Source organism: Trachemys scripta, chromosome 7, assembly GCF_013100865.1.
Source record: "Trachemys scripta elegans isolate TJP31775 chromosome 7, CAS_Tse_1.0, whole genome shotgun sequence".
In the NCBI taxonomy this organism is placed as follows: domain Eukaryota; kingdom Metazoa; phylum Chordata; order Testudines; family Emydidae; genus Trachemys; species Trachemys scripta.
Window position 1 is genome coordinate 91,037,500 of NC_048304.1, and position 22,200 is coordinate 91,059,699.

General features: G+C 39.7%; 1 protein-coding gene across 1 annotated transcript in view; it reads left to right on the top strand.

The window, feature by feature from the left end:
* Window positions 1-18,353, top strand: part of A1CF (APOBEC1 complementation factor) — a 28,649-nt gene extending 10,296 nt beyond the window's left edge. Inside the window, exons 4-7 of the mRNA XM_034776857.1 lie at window positions 396-604; window positions 5,562-5,698; window positions 9,978-10,111; window positions 12,360-18,353. Of these exons, the coding sequence (XP_034632748.1) occupies window positions 396-604; window positions 5,562-5,698; window positions 9,978-10,111; window positions 12,360-12,511 (632 nt within the window). The 3' untranslated portion in view covers window positions 12,512-18,353. The remainder of the gene's footprint in view (window positions 1-395; window positions 605-5,561; window positions 5,699-9,977; window positions 10,112-12,359) is intronic.
* The last annotated feature ends 3,847 nt before the right edge of the window (window positions 18,354-22,200 follow it).

Consider the following 22,200-nt stretch of genomic DNA (forward strand, 5'->3'; position numbering starts at 1 on the left):
TAGAGTTTCCTGGTTCACCATATCTTCTAATCTGCAATGAATTTTCTAAGGAAACTATGCTGCTCGTAGTTTGCAGCCTGAAATTACAGGCACTAAACATAAATAAACCCCCCAAGAAGTATTATAAAAGCCAGAATGATACAGTTGTGTAGATACTAGCTCTATATTCATGGTATTATTGTATTTTCCTCCAAAGGTAATAAAGAACCTTCCCCTTGTGAGTTCTACTTCATGGTGAATAGTATGGTATGAATCTGCAGCAGTTCTCAGTCAGTCAGTGTTCCTACCCATCTTCTTATCAGAAATCAGTGAATGGGGCTAACTTTTCCATTACAGTAAGAATCAGGGTGATTTTCCGGTGATTTGATTCAGTTTAATGCTTCTTACATTCCTAGAAATTTACATGAATGTACCTGTAGGGGCTGCGGGAGTTAGAGGACTAGGAGGACGTGGATACTTGGCTTACACTGGCCTGGGTCGTGGATACCAGGTTAAAGGAGAAAAGAGGGGAGAAGACAAACTCTACGATCTTTTGCCTGGAATGGAGCTTACCCCAATGAACCATATCGCTTTAAAACCACATGGAATTAAACTTGCTCCTCAGGTAGGTACAATAAATTAGGAAAAATTGCTCTGGTCAGTCCCATATTATTCTTTTTTTTAATGCTTTCTGAACAATGCAATAGATTTAGACCCAGTTTGAATGGTTACTTGTTTTGAAAATGCTGATAGTTGATCATAAGTATGTTCACACACTGATCTGCTTTATCTTTGAAAGAGACATTACAGAAAATAACTACAAGTTACTATTGTTATGCCTAAAGAAGGGTGATGCTGTTTTAGGTCCTGTTCCAACTATTCTTGAAGACTACACAAGTTGGATTGAAGTTACTTTTACTATCACTTCAGCCCCAGAATATCCTTGGGAGGTGCACTAATAAAGAGATATCTGCTCAGAAATTATTACTAATACGTTTTATTTTTAAAAAACACATTTATTTTAGGAAGCAATTAAAAAGACTCATTAAAACAGAAAAACATAAAGAATGGGGTCATATTAAAAAAAAGTTTCTGCTTTCCACAGCATAATATATCACAATATTAACACTACATAGCTAAAGGCCTCAAATTATAATAATCATTCCAATATGGTAACAGAATAAAAAATTATGAACTTAAAGATGCACTCAATTCTCAGCATGTCAGCTCCCATTGACTTTCATAATTTCCATGAGCATTACATGCCAGATCTGAGGGCAGAACTTTATGCATACCGTATAATCGAACATGAAAGACTACTGCTGAGACTACTGCAGTGAAACCTCCTTTTAAAGTTAATGTACTGATCCAATCATTTAGTCCTTGACAAAAGCAGAACTCTTATGGAAATCACAACGTTATTTATAGGTAAGACATGCAAGACTGGGCTCAACACAGATAACAAACTTGTTGAAATTAGAGAGAGGCTCAAAACAGAATCCCAGATCAGAACAAAATTCCCTGGAATTTTGAGGGTCTGGCCTTCTTGGTGAACACTCTCTCTCTTTAATTGGGCAACGCAAAATTCTCAATTCAGACCATCATGAATTTTGGGGAAGTTCTGGATTGGATATAAACTTATTGTTATTAATACTTACCATCACAGTAGTACCTACAGGCTAAGGCTGGTCACAAATTTTCTGTCAAAACTATTTTTCAGTGGAGAATTGGATTTTTGACTAAATGTTTTTTTGCAAAAAAATTCTGTTCTCCGTAGAAAACTCTGATATTTCATCAAAATATGGAATACCTGAAAACCTAAACATTTCAATTTAAAAATAGCACCGCAGTGCCCGATAGGAGGTGTAGTTTGGGTACCTCATGCTCTCATTCTCCTTTATAGACTGGGCTCCCTGGTTGGAGGATATCTTCCATGATGCACCACTTAATCTCACATGGTGGTATTTATGCTTCTAAATCACTTAGATGTTTTTGAAAATGTTGCCCTTGATATTTAAAAGCGACACTGCTCATTATAAAAGAGGTCTGTTAATTAGCCCAGGAAACATGTAGTAGAATGCATATTGCCTCTAAAATACGGTTGAAAACTTCTCTCTCTCCAATCACAAGTATGACTATGTGAGTCTCCTGAGAATCCTGTGTCCCTGTGCCCAGAAGCTTATCTTAGTTATCAATGAATTATCTCTAAAGATTTTAAGGATATACAAGAGACAACCTGAAATATAACTGATACCGACATTTATTTAATATGAAAATCTTCCTGATAAAGCTGTTTCCTTAGGAACATACAAAATGTTGTTACAGGGACAAATTCAGAGGTGGGTTTAAGTGAATCTAAGCCTGGGACCCTACTCTGGTGTAATTCATACTTTCTTCAGTATGTAAATTATACCAGTTGAGCAGCGGACTCACTGAGAGCACACCCATGTCCAAATATAGAACTTACACTCCCTTTCACATCATTTCTGCATTTGGCCTACTGAATCTAAAAGAGTCTAGGGTATTGTAGCTGACAGGCTAAGGAGTAAAAAAAAATTGTTTAGAAGGAAAAACAACTAATACGCAGATATAAATTAAACTACCCGCCCCCCACACACACACACACACACATGGTGGTAGGATAGAAGGTATAAATTACAGTAGCTTAGATTCCCCTTTGAATCTGGTCAATATTATTCATTAATCTAGGTCCATTTCAGAGAGGCCCTTCCAAATTCTGTTTCCTCTCCCCAGCTAAGTTTTTATATATATGTACATGTCTCACATGGGATTTCAAGACTGATAGGACATCTTAAAATGGGCCTAACCAGCTATTCATAAACTAGCTTTGGACTGTGGTGGCCAGGGCCGGCTCCAGGGTTTTGGCCGCACCAAGCAGCCAAACAAAAAAAAAAAAGCCGCGATCGCGATCGCAATCTGCGGCGGCAATTCGGCGGGAGGTCCTTTGCTCCGAGCAGGAGTGAGGGACAGTCTGCCGAATTGCCGCCGAACAGCTGGACGTGCCGCCCCTCTCCGAACTGGCCGCCCCAAGCACCTGCTGAGTAAGCTGGTGCCTGGAGCCGGCCCTGGTGGTGGCTAAATATTTTAAAAGCAGCTTCTAAAATTTTGCCAGTAATTTTTTATATTTAAGATTCTGCATGTGCAATTTTTCAAATCTAAGTTCTTGCATACACAAACATTTGCCCTTTTGTACACAAGCTGCATTTATACATGAGAATCAGGTAGCTGCCTAACTACTCAATTTATGAACAACTGCCATTTGCAAACTCAAATCTGAGTTTTTTATGGAAATAAGAATTTTAAAACGAAATTGAACATATGTAAAATTTTAAATGTGAAAAATCACTAATGCAGTTTTGATGGATGGATTGTGATGCCTTGAAAAACATAAGCTTGTGCGTCCAGAGCAGTACTATAAGAATGAATAGCCTGCACACATTTATAAAACAAAGATAAGGTCTATCACATTAGAAGAGAGATGTTCTTGTGGATAGATCAGATAATAGAATCAGGAGACCTTCCTTCCTCTATGACTTTTTGAAGTCTATTTACTGCCCTGTGCCTCAATTTCCCCATTGATAAAGAAGTGGAATTAATACTTTCCCAGCTAAGAAGAGAGCAGGGAGGTAAATTTACTAGTGTTTGTAAAGCTCTTTGAGCAAATTTAAGTGCAAATCATTACAACACTAAACAGTTTAGAGGAGGCAGCCTTGATGAAAATTTAACTGGAAAACTCCTGATAGTCTTTTGTGTAGTAGTGTGTTTCCATTTTAAGGTCACTGAATGTGGTAGATGGTAGAGCTACTTGATCAAGATACACAAATGAATGAGGACAGACACAGCAATTGTTTTTAGGCAGCAGGTTGCAACTTTGTTAGTGCTCTTCTCCAATGTTAATCTTTCACCAACCTTGTCGCACATCTCCCAATAACGGGCATATATGTGGGTTCAGTGAGGGGTTTACATAGCTCCTATTATATAACCCATAACTCAGAGCAGACTCTCCACTGCCTACCCCAAGAATTCAGCTGGCTTTGCTGAACCTTCTCATCTTCCCCCACTTTCCTACAAAGGGGACAGAGGGTACCAAAGAGGGTCTGCACAGACTTATGTACCACTGCTATTTGCAAACTCAAATCTAGTCTCCCTCTTGCCCATAGACCTGGGGTCCACCAGCAAAAGGCTTTTAGCTCTTTTGGTCGCTGGCCCTTTGGCCTTCTGTCCACACCAAACACTGGCTTCAAGTTGCGATGAACTAACATTCACAACTTTCCTCAAATGAAATTCCTAAATCCTATACCTATTTAACCTGAATGTGCCTTCCCGTTACTATGAGGAAGGCAAAAAACTCCACTAGGCCATAGCCAATTTGGACCCAATGGGAAAAATTCCTTCCTGAACTTTTAAACAGGCAATTAGTCAGACCCAAAGCAACATAAAAACACAGTTCCTATATTATATAACTATCAGGAAGGAGGGTGGGTGAGTTTAGCTAAACATGGGGCAAGAGGCCTGTACTGGGGTTTAAGTAAATGATTGTGGGAAGCAAGAACCAGTCGCCTTACATCTCCCTCGTTGGCCGATGAGCAGCGGAGCACCCAAGGGGATATGGGCCTTCCCCTGTATGCACTCCCCCTTTAATTCTAAAGCCAACTGGCACCTATAGGAGCCAATCAAGATTCATATCCATAAAATTGGTGGATGACGTCTGAACAAACCACTGGCTTGGGCATCATTAATAGAAAGCTGTTTAGAATAGTGAGCCCCTTATAGAGCTCTTAATTATCAGTATTCAGACTGATTTGGGACACTCTATATATTCAGTGATTTGGAAGAAGGAATATAAAGTAGGGTGATAACATTTGAGTACAATCATTTATTTTGTGAAATAATATATTGTGGAAGAAACAAACTCCACTCTCAGTTAAACCCTCTTTTTCTTCCCCTGTTTCCACACAATGTAAAGGAAGAGGGCAATACCAGAATTTCTATTACAGAGCAGGAGCATCAGCAAGCAAGTAGCCTCTGCAATAAACTGGGCAGAAATGTAACATAACTAGGTTTTAGGCAAATAATTTGGAGAGCGATACACCCCCACTATTCATTCACTGCACACCACTAAGCAGGAGAAGAAGCAGAGAAAAAGTGAAGGATAATACAGTCACAATTCTTTAACAGACATTAAAAATGCAGAATTCTGGAGCACATAAATGGGGTAATGAATAGAAGTCAAAGGAAATTATTCCAATGCTGCATCAAAGTAAAACAGTTAATGGACTAAACTGAAAATACATCAGATTCAGTGGTGTGACAATTATCTTCATGAATTAATTGATTGTTGAACGTTTAAGTTGCTTACATTATCCTTAGATTTTATGACCCTTTCAACCTCCAAAACTTGGTGTGTGTGTGTATATATATATATATAAACTAAGAATTTGGTGCATATAATCTACAGATGAAAACTCATGGAAAGCAATATATTTTTGCAGCAGGTAGGGCCGGAGATGGGCCAGAACATTAAAATGTGGTTGTAACTGGTATACATATTTCTCTAATAGGTCTTAGAAGAAATCTGCCAGAAAAATAACTGGGGACAACCTGTTTATCAGCTTCATTCTGCAATTGGCCAGGACCAAAGACAACTATTCCTATATAAAATCACTATTCCTGCCCTTGCCAGCCAGAATCCTACTATGTATGTAACTATTCCATTTCGTATGGTTTTTAATCAGCTTTTTAAATTTTCAATTTATTTAGCATCATTGCTAGAATCAACTACATAGGCCACTATTTATTATAATTTTAGATTTGGAGAGGAAGGATAAAGTTCTACATTGAACAACGAGGATAAAACAAAACATTAGATAGCTACTCATTCAGTATGCACTATCCATCCTGTCTACTAAATGAGGCAGGAGTCCTGTAGAAAAAATAGTATATGATCAGGTAATTAAAGGCTGTATCAAAGCATATGTATAAAGGAGACAAATTAAAGTTGCACAGGCAACCTTAATTCTGGAATTTCCTAACTTTTAAGTAATTGACTTTGCAACCTTAATAATGTTTTCTTAAATAGTTTTTGCTGGGTAATTTCTTAGGATTTTTAAAAAGCAAACTGAATAAACAGAAATTCCATCAAGTGTCATCACATTGATACCCACATGGTTCATCAGCAGGTTTGGAATCTTTAGACCCACCTCAGACTTCTGTCACGTGAGCTAATAGCAGTAGTGGGCTGTTATCCTCTACATGAACCAGCACTAGAGCAGGATTCATCACACACTCTGCTAGTGGGTTTCACAGGTATTTGCTGACAGCAGAGGAGTGGTGAGACTCAGGAATCTTGGATTTTATTCCCCGATCTATAGAGGCTCAAACTCTTCTGCCCATTCTCCTCAAGCTTGACTCTTTCTGCCTTGTCCCCTCCAACTTATTCCTGTCCAAGGCTCAACTCTTCCCCACCCTACTACTCATCCCAGTCTCCTTACCTACCCAGTCCCAGTCTCCACTCCTCAGGCTTCTCATACCAGTCCCAGTCCCCTTGCCCAGCTAGCTGTAGTCTTCCTCCTTCCAGGCTCAATCTCCCCCCCAGATCCTTCTCCCCAGACATTTGTCCAGCCAGTCCCAGTTCCCGCCCTCCTAGCCCAATAGTTAATCTGCCCCCCCATACTCAGCCCCTGGTTTCCAGTCACCACACTACCCTTATATATCTTGCTTATCCTCGCTGTCTCACAGACCCTGAGTTCCTCGTCCAAATTCAGTGTCCACCCACCACTGGCTGCTTATCCCAGTCTGTTTGTCTAGTCAATGCCAGTTCTCCCCCTATACCCCAGCTCCTTGTCAGATCTGACCCTCCCTCCCCACAACTCCCAGTATCCTTCTCCCCCTGCTGCCAGCTTCCAGTCCCAGTTTCCATCCCCCCCACTTCCTTGTTCCAATCTACTCCCTCTGACCCCCTTGGCCCAGCCCTTGTGCCCCCTACATTCAAAACCAGAAGTCTCTTCCTCCATGTTGCCTGAGCCCAATGCGGGAGGTGGTGGCACTGAGAACACAGAAGAGACAGGTTTCAGAGTAGCAGCCGTGTTAGTCTGTATCCGCAAAAAGAACAGGAGTACTTGTGGCACCTTAGAGACTAACATATAGCTATATGCATCCGAAGAAGTGGGCTGTAGTCCACGAAAGCTTATGCTCTAATAAATTTGTTAGTCTCTAAGGTGCCACAAGTACTCCTGTTCTTTTTACAGAAGAGACAGGCTCCATGCTCTCAGTTCTGGTACTCAAATACAGCCTGGCCCTGCCCCGTCCAGCCCTTATAAGAGCAGAGCTGCAAGCGCAGGGATAGTCATGCTCATCTTCTGACTGGAGCATTCCCAATGTGCACGGAATCTTTGGTGAACTTAGCTGCAAAGCTCTGACAAGACTCTACTGAGCATATGTGAACTGCAGTTTTTCAAAGGCTTTTAACTCAGCCAAATTTTGTCAGATTTTTCACAGGGATGGCAAAAATCAGATCCCTGATGCAAAGGCCACCATGACCCTCTACCAAATTTCTAGCCCCTGCTCCAAAGCATTGGGGCATTACAGCTTTTCAAAGAAAAGATCTCCAGGATTTTTTAACAGTCAGCAAAACAATATATTTTCCCATAAACTCAACTTTTGGAAATGGCTGAACCATTTTTTAATTTTCCAAATTAAAAAATTAAAATCAGTCTGAGGCAGACAACTAGCTTGGAAAATTTCAGTCCAAATAGTTAAAATTTAACAAAGTATAAACAAAGTATAAGGGTCTTACAATGGGAAGAGTTGGGCAATCTTAATGATAAGCCGTGCCACTAACCCCGTCTATAATTATACCAACTAGGAATCAAATAGGGTATATTTCCACTGCTAACCTATAACAATATTTTGGATACATTTCACCGGATCACACCACATCATGTAATCAAAACGAATTGTTGATGAGTCATATTTAGCAAATATCCACGCCATATTTAAAAGTTACACCTCCAGTTTGAGGGAGTTTGCAAAAATAAGCAGAAATATGCAAGTTTTCAAGATACATGGCTTTTTTCCCTGCATGAACCGTGAACTTCAGGCTGCTAACATTTTGTACTAGTGCATACATTAATAGTAAATGTGTGTTTTTAGAATCATAGAATCATAGAACTGGAAGGGACCTCAAGAGGTCATCTAGTCCAGTCTCCTGCACTCAAGGCAGGACTAAGTATTATCCCTGACAGGTGTTTGTCCAACCTGCTCTTAAAAATCCCCAATGATGGAGATTCTACCACCTCCCTAAGCAATTTATTCCAGTGCTTAACCACCCTGACATTTAGAAAGTTTCTCCTAATGTCCAACCTAAACTGCCCTTGCTGCAATTTAAGCCCATTGCTTCTTGTTATCCTCAGAGGTTAAGAACAACAATTCTTCTCTCTCCTCCTTGTAATAACCTTTTATGTCCTTTAAAACTGTTATCATGTCCCCTCTCAGTCTTCTCTTTTCAAGATTAAACAAACCCATTTTTTTCAATCTTCCCTCATAGGTCATGTTTTCTAGACCTTTAATCATTTTTGTTGCTCTTCTCTGGACTTCTTCCAATTTGTCCACATCTTTCCACATTTCAGGACACAATACTCTGGTTGAGGCTTAATTAGTGCGGAGTAGAGCGGAAGAATTACATCTCATGTCTTGCTTACAATACTCCTGCTACTACATCCCAGAATTATGTTGGCTCATATTTAGCTTGTGATCCACTATGACTCCTTCCTAGGCAGTCATTTTCTTCTGTAGTAGTGTTTTTCTCAAATACATATTCTCTCAGAATATCAATAATGCACCATTTTTCTATTTGAGCAAAATACTTGACAGGGGGTATGAATTGTCACACTATCATCCTTAGATTAGGATGCAGTTTTGTTGTAACCCCATTGGTCCCAGGATATCCAAGAGTCAAGGTGGTTGAGGTAATATCTTATATTGGACTAGCTTCTGTTGGTGAGATAGACAAGCTTTTGAGCTTACTCAGAGCTGTTCTGTAGGGCTGGAAATTGTACTCTGAGAGTGTGTCTACATTGCAATTAAAAACCTGGAGCTGGCCCGTGCCAGCTGACCCAGGCTCACCGGGCTCAGGCTAAGGGGCTGTTTAATGCAATATAGACGTTCGGGCTCAGGCAGGAGCCTGGGCACTAAGGCCCCTGCAAGGTGGGAGGGGCCCAGTGCTCAGACTCCGGCCTAAGCCCAAATGTCTACATCAAAACTAAACAGCCCCACGAGCCTGTGTCAGCTGGCACAGGTAAGCCCAGGTGTCTAATTGCGGTATAGACATACCCAGATCGCCACAGCTAAATACATGGTAGAACAGACTAGCATTAGTAACCCTTAACACCGCTCCGGTCATAGGGGGGAAAGAGAGGGAAAACAAAGACATCTGCAGGGGGAGGGGTGATGAGAGTAAGTGGGTTATAGCTGGTTGTAATAAGCTATAAATCCAGTGTCTCTGTTCAGTCCATGATTTTTAGTCTTCTAAAGTTATGAATTTAGACTCCCAGACTCACCTTTTGGAGGTGTTGTGCAGGTTTCCTTTGAGGATAAAGACTGAGAGGTCAGATATGTAGTCATTATTTTGTGAAAAGTGTTCACCCATGGGTGATACAGTGTTTTTGTCTTTTATAATTTGAATTTATTTGAGAGCATAGTGCTTGTTTGGTTTCATCCACATAGTTGTTTTGGGGGCATTTAGTGCATTGGATGAGATACATCACATGTTGTGGTCGGCAGGTGTAAGGCCCATGGAGCTTGAAAGGTGCATTGTGGGAGGTTTTGATCATTGTAGCAGAGGAGGTATGTCTGCAGGTTTTGCATCTCTTCTGGCAGGGGCTGGTGCCACTCTGAGTTGGTGTGTCCTGGTCTGTGAGGAGTTTGTGTCTGATCCTTAGAATAGTAAAAACAGCTAATGTTTTATTTCTGATTCATAGACATCCCTTCACACCTCCTAAGCTTAGTGCTTATGTTGAGGAAGCCAAGACATATGCTGCAGAATATACTCTTCAGACCTTGGGCGTTCCCACAGAGGGAGCAGAGACTCCTGCTACAGCTCCTGCTTTTCCAGGTACGTGAAGGTCTGTACTGAGATGCTCTTCTGAGGATATATTTTTGTTTGCTACTTAATTACATATAGCAGGATTGCAGCTATGTTCAGATTCAAAACTACTGAATGGAAATGCACATATTGTCTATCTGTTTACATATCTATGTATCCATTCCTGTCCCCTATTTGTGGGGAACATAATATAATACTCTGGGTTATGATAGTTTGCTGACATAAGAATGCATGTTTTCAAATGATGTACTATGACTTCACTGTAGGATCAAGTGAGAGAGGATGGTAGGAGAAAACTTGTTTAAATAAGTTTTGGAGATGGGCTTGAGCTTAAAATGTTTGGATCTGGATCTGCATCAGAACTTCCTCAAAGTTGGGAGTGTTTGGAGCTACAGTTTTGATTTGACCTACTAGAGAAATGAGGGGAGTCACTAAATTTAGGTCCTGATCCAAACTTTCCCAAAATTCAAAAGCATTAGGACTCATTGTTCCAGTCTGGTGGCCCATCTCTGATAAATAGCTTTAATAACTAGCCAAAATGACTAGAAATATTATGGAAAATATCAGGCAGAAACACAAATCCAATTTATAGACACTGCATTTACACTGTTCTCCACTGTGAATGTGCTTCTGAGATCCTGGGAACGCCTTGAGCCAAACTGCACACGAAGCATGCATTAATCATACTACTGAATTGTTTGCAGTATCTTGAGGATGGATTCAATATTATTATATATATATCCAGCTTCCTGCCACAGAAGTCCGCAAAAGCCACAGAAAAATCAATTTGTCTGGGTTTGTGAAGGCTTCCGCAGCATGTAAGCCAAATGGACTTCTTATTGAATTCAGTCCCCACTTACTGCTTCATTATAATATCTCCCTTTCTTTCACCCACCCTTTTTATTTGTCTTGGAAGCTTGACAAATACACATACATTAACTTTTCAGCCTGTAACACATTTGACTTTCTGTTATATTTCCATAATTTTCTGAATACTAAATTAGTCATGTGGGGATAAATCTTGCCTTTAAATGTGTGTGCCTTCAGAGGAACTCATGCTCCTATGGGACTGGCTGGGCTCAGCTCTCTGCTCCAGGCTTTTCAACCTGGCCGCTGGTGCATGGGGTTGCAACACTGCTCACATTTGGCCCAGCCCGCCTAACAGTCTTGCTGCTCTTGAACTCCGCTCCAGGAGCCACATGCAAGTCCTCTCCACAGCCTCCCACCCAACTCTGGGATCAGTACCTGAATCCCTCCCTGGAACCTCCCCTTCCTGGGACCACCCACTTTAGCCCATCCCACTTGAGCCACTTGAAATGTTGGGGAGGTGTGCTCTATAGCCATATAAAGCGTAATTTCCACATTTTCCCAAGATTACGTATTGGAAATATCTCTCTTCTCTACATGATGTTACTTATACACACACACACATTCTGTGAGGAGACTGTGGTAGTGATTAAGCGTGACTGAATGGTGGAATGCAATTCCATCATTTATACAGATTTCTCGTCATGAAACCTGGCCGGGAACATCCTTGTATTACAGATATGTCTTGTCCTCCATATCCCAAGTGTGAAGTAGAGAATATAGGCCTATAGTAACATCCTTAGGGTACGTCTATATTTACCCGCTGGTTCGGCGGTAAGCAATCTATCTTCTGGGATCGATTTATCGCGTCTCGTCTAGACACGATAAATCGATCCCGGAAGTGCTCGCTGTCGACGCCGGTAATCCTGCTCTGCGAGAAGAGTAGGCAGAGTCGACAGGGGAGCCTGCCTGCCGTGTGTGGACCCACGGTAAGTACCTTTAAGTTCGAACTAATATACTTCGACTTCAGCTACGTGAATAACGTAGCTGAAATTGCCTATCTTAGTTCGAACTGGAGGCTTGGTGTGGACCAGCCCTTAGTTTAGAGCTAACCAAATACTAGGGGGAAATCATTCAGTGAATAGCAGGGCGGGGGAGGGAGTTGGGAAATGATGTGTTCTACAGATTATATATGAAAACTCTGCTAATTAGCTATACCAAAACTGTCACTGTCCAATATGACTGCAAAGTAGAGGAAAATTATCATTTATAACAGCTGATAAACCCAGATGTCAGAACAAGTAAGTATATTTAATCTAACAAATATACTGTTACCATCGACAATGAAATCGCCACCTGTTTACGTAATCGTATAGACAAAAGGATGGTTATCAGCTGTATCAGGTATATTTGCATGAAAATGCATTTTTGTGTTTGTTTTTCACTGCAGGATACACCATTGCTAATCCAGCTGCTACTGTACCAGCTACACAACTAAAACAAGCAGTGACGCTGGGACAAGATTTAGCACCTTACGCAACGTATGAAGCCTACCCTGCCTTTGCAGTGGCTACTCGTAGTGATGGTTATGGAACGTTTTGAGAGACTATTTTGTTTTTTTTTTTAAATCAATGTTTTCTTTTAATCAAATGCAGCAAGAGGCTAGTTCAGTGTGATAATTATTGTGACCTCACGATTTTAAACTAATCTATTGTCCAAAATTAGATTTAGTGATAGTTTTATACTTCTAGATTGATAGTTTTACAATGGAACATATACCAAAACAAATTTTAAAAATCTGTTAAAAATCAATTTTTCACACTGGAAAAAAAACAACAAATTACTTTGGCCCAGGAAAAAGTTCTTAAAGGTTCTCAGGTATATATTACTGTGTGTGTTTACAAACAATAATCCATGCCAAATACAGAAATATTCCCAATTATATAGCGACTTTAGAGCTTGAAAAGCAGTTCGCCGTCTCAGACTAGCTAGCTATGTTAGCGTACCCATATTCATGGTGCATAGCAAGACTTAAAAGCAGAAAGAGGGGCAGTTAGGCACCCAACTCCCACAATTTTTTTGAGTCTCCCCCTAATTCCTCAGGGGCACAAGTGCAGGCCAGCTTCAGGCACCAGCGCAGCAAGCAGGTGCTTGGGGTGGCCAATGGAGAGGGGTGGCACGTCCGGCTCTTCGGCAGCAATTCGGTGGCGGGTCCCTTAGTCCGTCTTGGAGGGAAGGACCGGCCGCCGAATTGCCGCCGAAAAATGAAGCGGCGGCGGTAGAGCTGCCACCGATGGAGCTTTTTTTCCCCCCCGCCACCTGGGGCAGCAAAAATGCTGGAGCTGGCCCTGCACAAGTGGGCTATACACAGGGGCAAAAGGGAGTTAGAAAGAACAGAATCCTCTTTCCAGGCTGCTGAGTGGTAGTGTTGCTCCACCTCAACCACTACTGCATGACATGAATGGTCGGTGGGATCACTATCCTTCCCCTTGAGAAACACAACAAATCTCTCATTCCCTTCTACAAAACAATTCACTTCCTCTGCATAGCAAAGCTCCCATGCTATCCCCAAACCGAGCCTGTGTGTGCTGGCTACCACCCCAGTCCAATACCACTGCCTGGCTCTCGCTAAATTAGCTACATTATGTCTCAGTCTCTGTTTTCCTTTCTTCCTCTCAGCTGTGTGTATGGATAGGAGGGGCTTTTTGTGTCCTTGGATGCCTCTTTTGTACTTGTACCTCATTCACATAATAAGCCAATGGGGAGTTGATTCTCTGCCTGCTCATCCGTAATAAGCGTAATGAGTTAGATGTGCTCTGACCATGCCAAACTTTCATGAGCCTATGTTGGCCCATGTGTACCTCCACCCAGCTAGAAAATCCTACTATACCGCAGGTCAAGCAAACAATGTGTGAAATATAAGGCAACCCTGGGTGCACAGAGGTCCTGCACGCAGCTTTGGTTCCTTTGAAAATCATATATGAGCCTATCTTCCATATAAACACTAGATTAGAGGCATTAAACACTCATTTAGGTATCTAAAATGTTTTGAAAACTCTGGCCAATATAGCAAACGCTGGTTTTCACACATTTAGCAGTAAAATCTGATGTGCTTGTTTATGTGCATTTCAGAGCTGATTTGATGTTTAATGTAGAGGATAGGTTTCAGTCACTGGAGTTTTCTCTATCCCCTTGTAGTGCTTAAGTCTGTATAGAAGAAGGCAAAATCTCAACAAAATAATGTATTTTCAACTAGAGAGTAAATAATTTAGAAAAGCAGCCCATAACTACTAATGGTGCAAGCCAAAAAAGGGCTTGTTTATCATGGCTGATTTTCAGTTAAACCAGGCCATGAGAATTCAGAAGTGAGATTTAATCATCATGCTTGCTAAACCTCTCTGAAGATCAATGTGCTTCTAGCACAAGTCATCTTCATGGGACAAATTCACTGTGGGTGTAAGCAAGTTCTTGGAATTACATCCTCTTACACTAGCAGTTAATCGCCTATTGTCCCTGAGAGCATTCGCCTCTACTATAAAAATTATACTAAGAGAAATTTAAAGCCATATAAAATGTAAGAAAACGGAACTTTGGAGAAATCTGCCTGTGTTCATCAACAGTTTAGCACGACACTGAAGCCATGTCAAAGTTGCATTATAATTTAAACCAATAGAATCTTTTAATGGCCTTTTGGCCAAAATCCAGTGAAGTATCAATTTAAGAACTGAAATATCATCTGTTGCAGTCTATAGCCGGCCCTTGCAATTGACTAATTAATTGCACAATATGTTTTCCCATTGTATTCATTAGTCTTGTGACAAGTATGGTAAGGGTTTGTGCAATGCCTGGTCTTATTACAATTTCTGAGGGTTGCAAGTTGATAGTGATCTTTTGAATCTCCCAAAAGCCATTGTACATGTGCCTTTCAAGTTTCTTTAAAAAAAAAAATCAGCTGTTGAAACGACCTGATATCTCCATTAGCCTGAGGAGCCAGAGCCCGTAGGCTGTAAAATGACATTATATCATACAGGCAAGCTCTGGTGATATTAAAATTCCCCTTTGATTTACAGCATGGGAAAAACATCCTTTCACTGCAATATCAGTCACCTCAGACCTACCCAGGAAAACCATCTCCTCTCCAACGAGTGAAAAGACTGAGATATAGCACACATCTTTTAATCACACCAAAATGTGGAGCGCTTCCAACTGTAAGATACTGCATTCCAATTCCTGAGGGGATGATAAGGTAGACTGGTCTGTCTGAGTATCTCAGAACGCTTGCATTCTCCTTTCACATGATATTTCTGCGGGATGTAGAGCCTATAGTTCATACTGTAGCCACACAGACCCTCCTAGTGTGTATCCCACTGTACCCATATGGTACTCACGTCACTTTAAGCCTAGTGAGTCAACACTAGTTATGAAATTGTGTAGTCAGAAAGCTGTGACATTTTTGAGAAGATAAGCCCAAAGAAGTTTGCCGAATGTGAGACTTGATTTTTTTACTACTGTAAATCTGCAAACATTATAGAAAATGTAGGGCTCTTTGGTTCCAGACATATCACACAGAAATGTACTTGAGGCACCAGATTTGGACCCAACTTTCCCAAAATTCGAGAGTGTTCATATATGAGGTTTTTAATAAAACTTGAGCTAAGACTAAACTATACTAAATTACAGAAGTTGCACCTAATTAACATCAATAATTTGCAATGCTTGAAATGAAATGAAATTAAACAATCAGCAAGAAAACACACTGTAGATTGTTCATAGGGTGAGGAAGCAAGAACCAGACACAATACAGTTGTGTACAGAATCCAGACAATAGCAATCACCGTGTAACACAAACTTACTTTTATAGACACAAAGTATTGCCTTGTAAGGTGCTCTGATGACAACTGACATCACTCTAACAGGATCCTCCTGAGACAATGCTACAGTTTGCACATATACGAGCAGAATAAGAAAGCTTAACCTATGGTCCTGGATTTCTAGTTTTTCCTTATTAGGTGAACTGTAAATGTTACTCTATGCATATGAAATCAAGAAAAATAAGTCCTGACCCAAATCTCTCTTCCTTTAAAAAATCATATATTTTATTGCACAATTTGGAGTATGAAGTAATTATAAGTTCAAAACTAGTAGAGTCCAAAATACAGAGACAGAGCGCAATAAGTTATTATTCACAATAATTCAGTACTAGTCTCTTTTTAGTGACAAAATGTCGTGCATGTTAATAAATGGTTATTAAGGTCCTTAGAGATAATAGTTTTAGTACAAAGAGAAAGGAAGCTTATAATAGCTCAGTCTATATCTCAACGTTATCCACAAATATCAGATTTTCATATTGTAGTCACTGGTCATTTTTTTAATGCCGCTATTTCAACTATGCACCTTCTCCATCAAAAAGCAAAACAAGTACTTTCACCACCTTTCACCCATTGACACACCGGTTACATGAGAGGCACTCAATGCTAAAAAATTACCTGTTCCTGCCTGACCCAGTGTAGTTAAGACTGTTGCCTTGATTTCAATGAGAAATGGATCAGGCCCCAAATTTGTAAACCAGTATGTGAAACAACGACACTGTGAAAATTATTTTGCTTTCTAAGTAGAGTTTTATATATATATATAAAGCTCTTCAAAGCACATTGGTATATGAAATAGTGTTTACTAGACTAGTAACAGTTAAGTGTTTGTATTTACCTTTTTCTCGTATTTTTGTGACTTACTTGTAGTAGTAATGGAACAAATGTATAAGCTGTATAGTCTCTAATGCTATTAGTCTACCTATTCCTACAGTGTTTGCAACCTTGTTATAGAGAGACAGGGATCACTCTTCTAAACCCTAATCACTCTTTTAAATGTATGTGCTCTATAGAATTTATATAGGAAACTTAAAGGGACACTGTCAAGATATTTGTAATCATTTTTAAAACTCTTGGTTTTTCTTTTTAGTTCATTATTCTCTGTAACCCACTGGAGGCTTGAGAGTAAACTATGTTTTTAACATTGGGCCTGCTACAGTGCCATTGAAATCCATTGTCCTTGACTACAATGGGAACAGAATCAGACCTATTTTCTCTCCACCCATCATACCCATCCCCTGGTTTGGCATCATAAGATTGCTTATCCATGCTTTTTCCAGCTTCCAGGTTGTTTGTTCATTTTAAGTTTTAAAGCATTAGCTTTGGTAAGAAAAAACAACAGTTTATGTGGTCTGATTCTGATTGCGTTTGATACACACCCATGTAGTTCCACTGAGTTCAATGGCATTATTCTTGATTTAGGCCAGCATGAAAGGAGAATCAAGCACATTGGTTTTGCAAAGTTGTATGAAGAAGGATGGTTTTATCACTTAGAATGAGGAACCCTGCTTTTGGCAAGTCTCTTAATGCCTTTGTGCTCACTCTCTTTATCTGTAAAACTTGCCTAATAAAACTGTCCTTTCCCCTTCTTCCTAGATTAAATTCATTAATGTCTGTAAAGCACATTAGTATCTTCAGCTAGAGAGTGGTATCTAAGTGCAAAGTACTCAGATATAAAAGGGGACTCGTAATCATTTGGGATTTACCCACCTTGGCAGTATCCCTTTAAGGGTTTTTGGAAAACAAAAGGGAAATTACATTGTTTGTCAATTCTTTGGTGCCCCCTAGTCTCTAGAGTGTCATATTAATTTAGTTCATTGTTGTATTGTCAAAAGCTTATTCATACGTCAGAGCCACTTGAAATGAAATGGGCCCCAGTCCTGCTCTTCTTAGGTGAGGTAAAACTCTCATTAACTTCGATGGATGTTTTGCCTGAATAAAAAGTGCAAGATCTGTCCACATTTGTGAAAGTTCAGCTCTTCTGTAACTGCTGGAGCTAATGGAGCTTATTTCTATTTATACACTTTAGACACTGTCTCATTAAGGTGATTAAAAAAAAATCATGGCATTCTCCTCTACAATTGATACAGAACTGTTTGCTTGCTGAGAATGACAGCACTGCAGGGAAACCATTTAAGCCCAGCCATTGTACTCAGAGGTTTAAATAATTAATACTATTGTTGGTGTTTTAGCTCAATTTTCCCTTATACATATCCATTTTAAATCATTTTTAGCAATGATACACTAGTGAAAATTGCCAAGAACTAATGTATCCATACATCTACTATTAACGAAAAAGACTTCTGTCAGTAAAAAATGTTTCTCACTTTCATTTGTTAAATAACTATATACTTCTTTTTTTCCAGCTATTTATATAAGGTAAGTTATAACAGGTGCCAAAGCAAAGAAACAGGAACAGTATTAAAAAGTGTGTGCATAAAGCACTTATTTTTGTACTTTTAGTACAATATTTGTATAGCGTTCTAACACTGTGAAATGTAATAAAAATCATACCATCCATTTACTGGAAAAGCAATCATCTGTTTTGAAAAAAATAAAATAAAATTTCCATCTAAGAATCAGGAATTCAAGGGATATTGTAAATTGGATTAAAGCAATTTTGTAATTATAGGCTCATCAAAGGGCATTAACTGGACTTTGAAATATCATTAAACTTTCTAAACTAACATGAAAGTTTTTCTGGTTTTTTTTGTTTGTTTGTTTGTTTGTTTTTGGTCAGTTGGCCGTAGCTTCATCTAAGAGTCATTCTGCGTATTGTACGTAAGAAAACAGTTCAGGTTCTGTTGAGCTCAGTATGGAGTGATGCCACATACAATAAGTATGCAAATAAAAATGTATCATTATTAAGATGACTCTTCAAATCAAAGATTAAGGGTGTTTTCGGATTTATGTCCCATTTATAATAAATAAGTGATCACTAAAATTAAACTTCAACTGTGCCACCTAGTGGAAAAAATAAATAGTTACATTCGCTTTTTAAATTGGTTACAATAGGAATAGTTATATACGCGATTTAACAATTCTGTGTCCCAGCAGATCAGTCACACCAGACGCACAAAGAAGTACTGGCGATCTCTATGGGAGTGGCTCTGCGACAGTAAGCACTGAGCCCTTTGCTGACTCTCACTCAGGACTAGATATATAATAGCTTCAATTTAAAAGAGCCCCGAGGATTTCAGAAGGACATTCCATAAGGATATAATGTATCTGAATAGGATATATAATGAAATCGAGATCCAGAGGCCCTGTTATTTTCCTGGAATAGGAACTAAATGGCTTATTTTATTTTAAGGAAAATATGCATCTTCTAAACTGAAAACTGAATAGTTGGAAGTCTAAGAGGTTTGGAATCCAAGGTGGGGTTCATGTGTATGAAACAAACAGAAGAGCCTAGATATTATTCTAAAAACAAGCCAAAATATAGCCTGTAACTTGCAAAAACCTCAATATTAGTTTGAGCAACGAGTCATCCTTGTGGTACCGTAGAGACTAACACATTTATTTGGGCATAAGCTTATTTTAGCCCACGAAAGCTTATGCCCAAATAAATGTGTTAGTCTTTAAGGTTTCACAAGGACGACTCGTTGTTTTTGCTGATACAGACTAACACAGCTACCACCCTGAAATCTGTATTAGTTTGGTTCCTCTCTCCCGCTTTAGGCTGAGCTAGAGCACACACAGCATAAGCAGTTCAGAGTTTACAGAGCTAACGTGTTTTCAAAGCAATCTGTGCCTTCTGTACAACTGCAGTCCGTCAGGGTAGACAGTACTAAATTGTTTTGTACAGTCAAGGTCATTCCAATACTTCAGATAACAGCATTTGTTTGAAAGCTGGCCAGCCCTGAACTATTAGAAAAACAACATTTTTTCAAAAGCTCACTGCTTTTTTTCTGGATGGAATGTCTCACAAATCCAAATTCCCAAGCTTCATATAAAAAAAAAATCTGGTTTGGTGCATTCACGTAAGCCTTTGGTGAATGTAAGATCATATATAAAATACAAGAAAAGTATTATAAATTCCATTACATCTAAGAATTTGTGAATGGTATATATAAGATCTGAATCGGAGCTACGGGAAGGATGGGTTTGGGACTTTGGTTATATAAGCATTTAAAATTCTGGATTGTTATCTGAATCTTTTCCAAACTACCTGTGCTTCTTAGGTCTGTAAAACCAGACAAGGAATCTTGCAAGAAGAAAATTTCTCATGATACTTCTAGTACTTTCAGGATACCAGAATTTTACTCTTGTTCTCAATTAGATTACTGGACCTAGATTTAATAAAATTCCATGGAATGGATTAAGATAACTCAATATATTACATAAATATATTTAAAGGAACATATAGAAACACCACTAAGACATTACTCATAATGAAAGTAACCCCATAATTTATTACCAGTCTCTTGCCCTCCCTTTCACCCTACTTTAGCCAGGATTGAATCACTTCTATAATTAGATTATAAACTCCTCAGTGCAAGGATCATGTATTTAATTTGTTTAGCAAAGAGCCCAGCACTCTTTGGGCATTGTCTAAAGAAAGAAGGGGAGAGAGAGAAGGAATGCACAGAGACTGAGAACAGACAGAAGAGAGAGAGGCAAAGGAAAAAAGCAAGAAAGACAAGTTGTAGCCAGTGTGCAGAGTGACACCCTGGAAAAAAAGCTAGAGAGAGAACAATGAGGTCTGTTGGCTAAAATGGCTTGTACCTGTAAGCTAAGAAACTGCTCCTTTTGTTCCTGGTTCCTCCTGCTTTCAGAGAAGCAGGACTTTGTACACTCCTTGTAAATAAACAAGATTGCATCAAAGAAAATACCAGACTCCAACAATTTCTTCTCCCACCCGGAACATCCCAACTTGACTAGCCACTCAAGTAAAAAAAAAGTGGGGGGAGAGGGCATCAAGACAAACCTTCTCTGGGACTGCTACTACAGATGTCAATTGAAATTGGATTTGTGGCAATAGTTATCAGACCAAATTCCTCATGGTGTAAATGGATGAGTCCTCATTAAAGTCAGTGGAGCTGCATTCATTTATATCAGTACACAATTTGGCCCATAGAATACAAATGTGTTCACTAACGTCTGAAAAGCTGCTGTTTATTGAAAATATATGTTTACAAAAGTTCAGGTTTTGTTTAATTTTCATTTCTCCTGCTAATGCGGTGACTATCTCGAGTAAAATGATCCCAAATGTCAGTTACCGTGCTTACAAATGGAAACAGTATCACTATCTAAAGATACCACCATGCTATAAATGCATTTTGATGCAGCATGCTTAATCTTGGCACAGGCAGTGATTTCTGTTGGGTATAAGAACCAACTCTCAAAGTGTCTGGCTTGTGAAGTGAATTTCCCCTCAGACTCCCAAGGGAACAGGGTATTTGCTGGGTTGTCTAGTTCCCCCATGATAGACATAGGCATAACTGGTCTCAGCCCATTCACTATTAGCTTAGACCTGGCTCTTTCAGGGAATAAGGCACAAATGAGAAGTGCTAGCAGAGAAGTAAATGGAATTATCAGACATTGACAAGAGGCAGCCTTTTGCTAGATAAGAGACTTCTGTCGGTTATAGTTGTTGAAGGAGACAAAGAAATATATTGGAATGGTGCATTACATGGATATTTTTTCCTTCTTGTTCAGTGAAGTGCAATCAGACAGCATTGGTATCAGTACCAACAAGGACAAGAAGAAAGCAAAATGTCAGAAAAATGCCACTATATTGGACAACTGCACAGCAGCATTTTCCCATGCACTAACCTTCTATTGAAGAAACACCCTAATTGATGTGTTATGTTCAGGTATCGTGTAATATGAAGGTATGTACAACAATGAGAGGCCAGTCAGGACTCCTGAACAACAAGGAAGTGTAGCTCACGGCAGATAAGGATATAAGATTCTGATTTGTGTCTAAGACATGACCACAGTTTAAATCCCCATTCAACTGCAGAGCCCACAGGCTGACAAAAGGTCAGTTGAGTGTTTAATAGGGAAAATGGATTTGTCCCTGACATACATTCAAACACGAGTCCCTGAAAGGTGCAGGGCTGCATAGAGCACACGTGAGGTGAAGTAAGAGTATTCAAAGTAACAAAGGGGCAGTCAGCCAGAAGGTGGTGGTACAGGACCTCAGGCAGATGGTGAGGGGTCAGGAGTAAAAGGCCCCATCACCAGTTAGTTTAGATGCTGGGGTATTTGTTGGGCACCAACTCCTCTTCGGAAGCTGCAATTCCTTTCAAGAGGAAAAGACAGGGTGAAATGAGCAGTTTGGAGGAGACCATTTCATAGTTGCGTGGGAGGATATGGCCTATCTTCCTGGGCAAAATTTGAATTGGTTGACTGGAAGCACAGGGTGAGTGGGTAGCCAGTTAACTCTTGCAGTAGATAAATTCAGTTCAAGTTTTC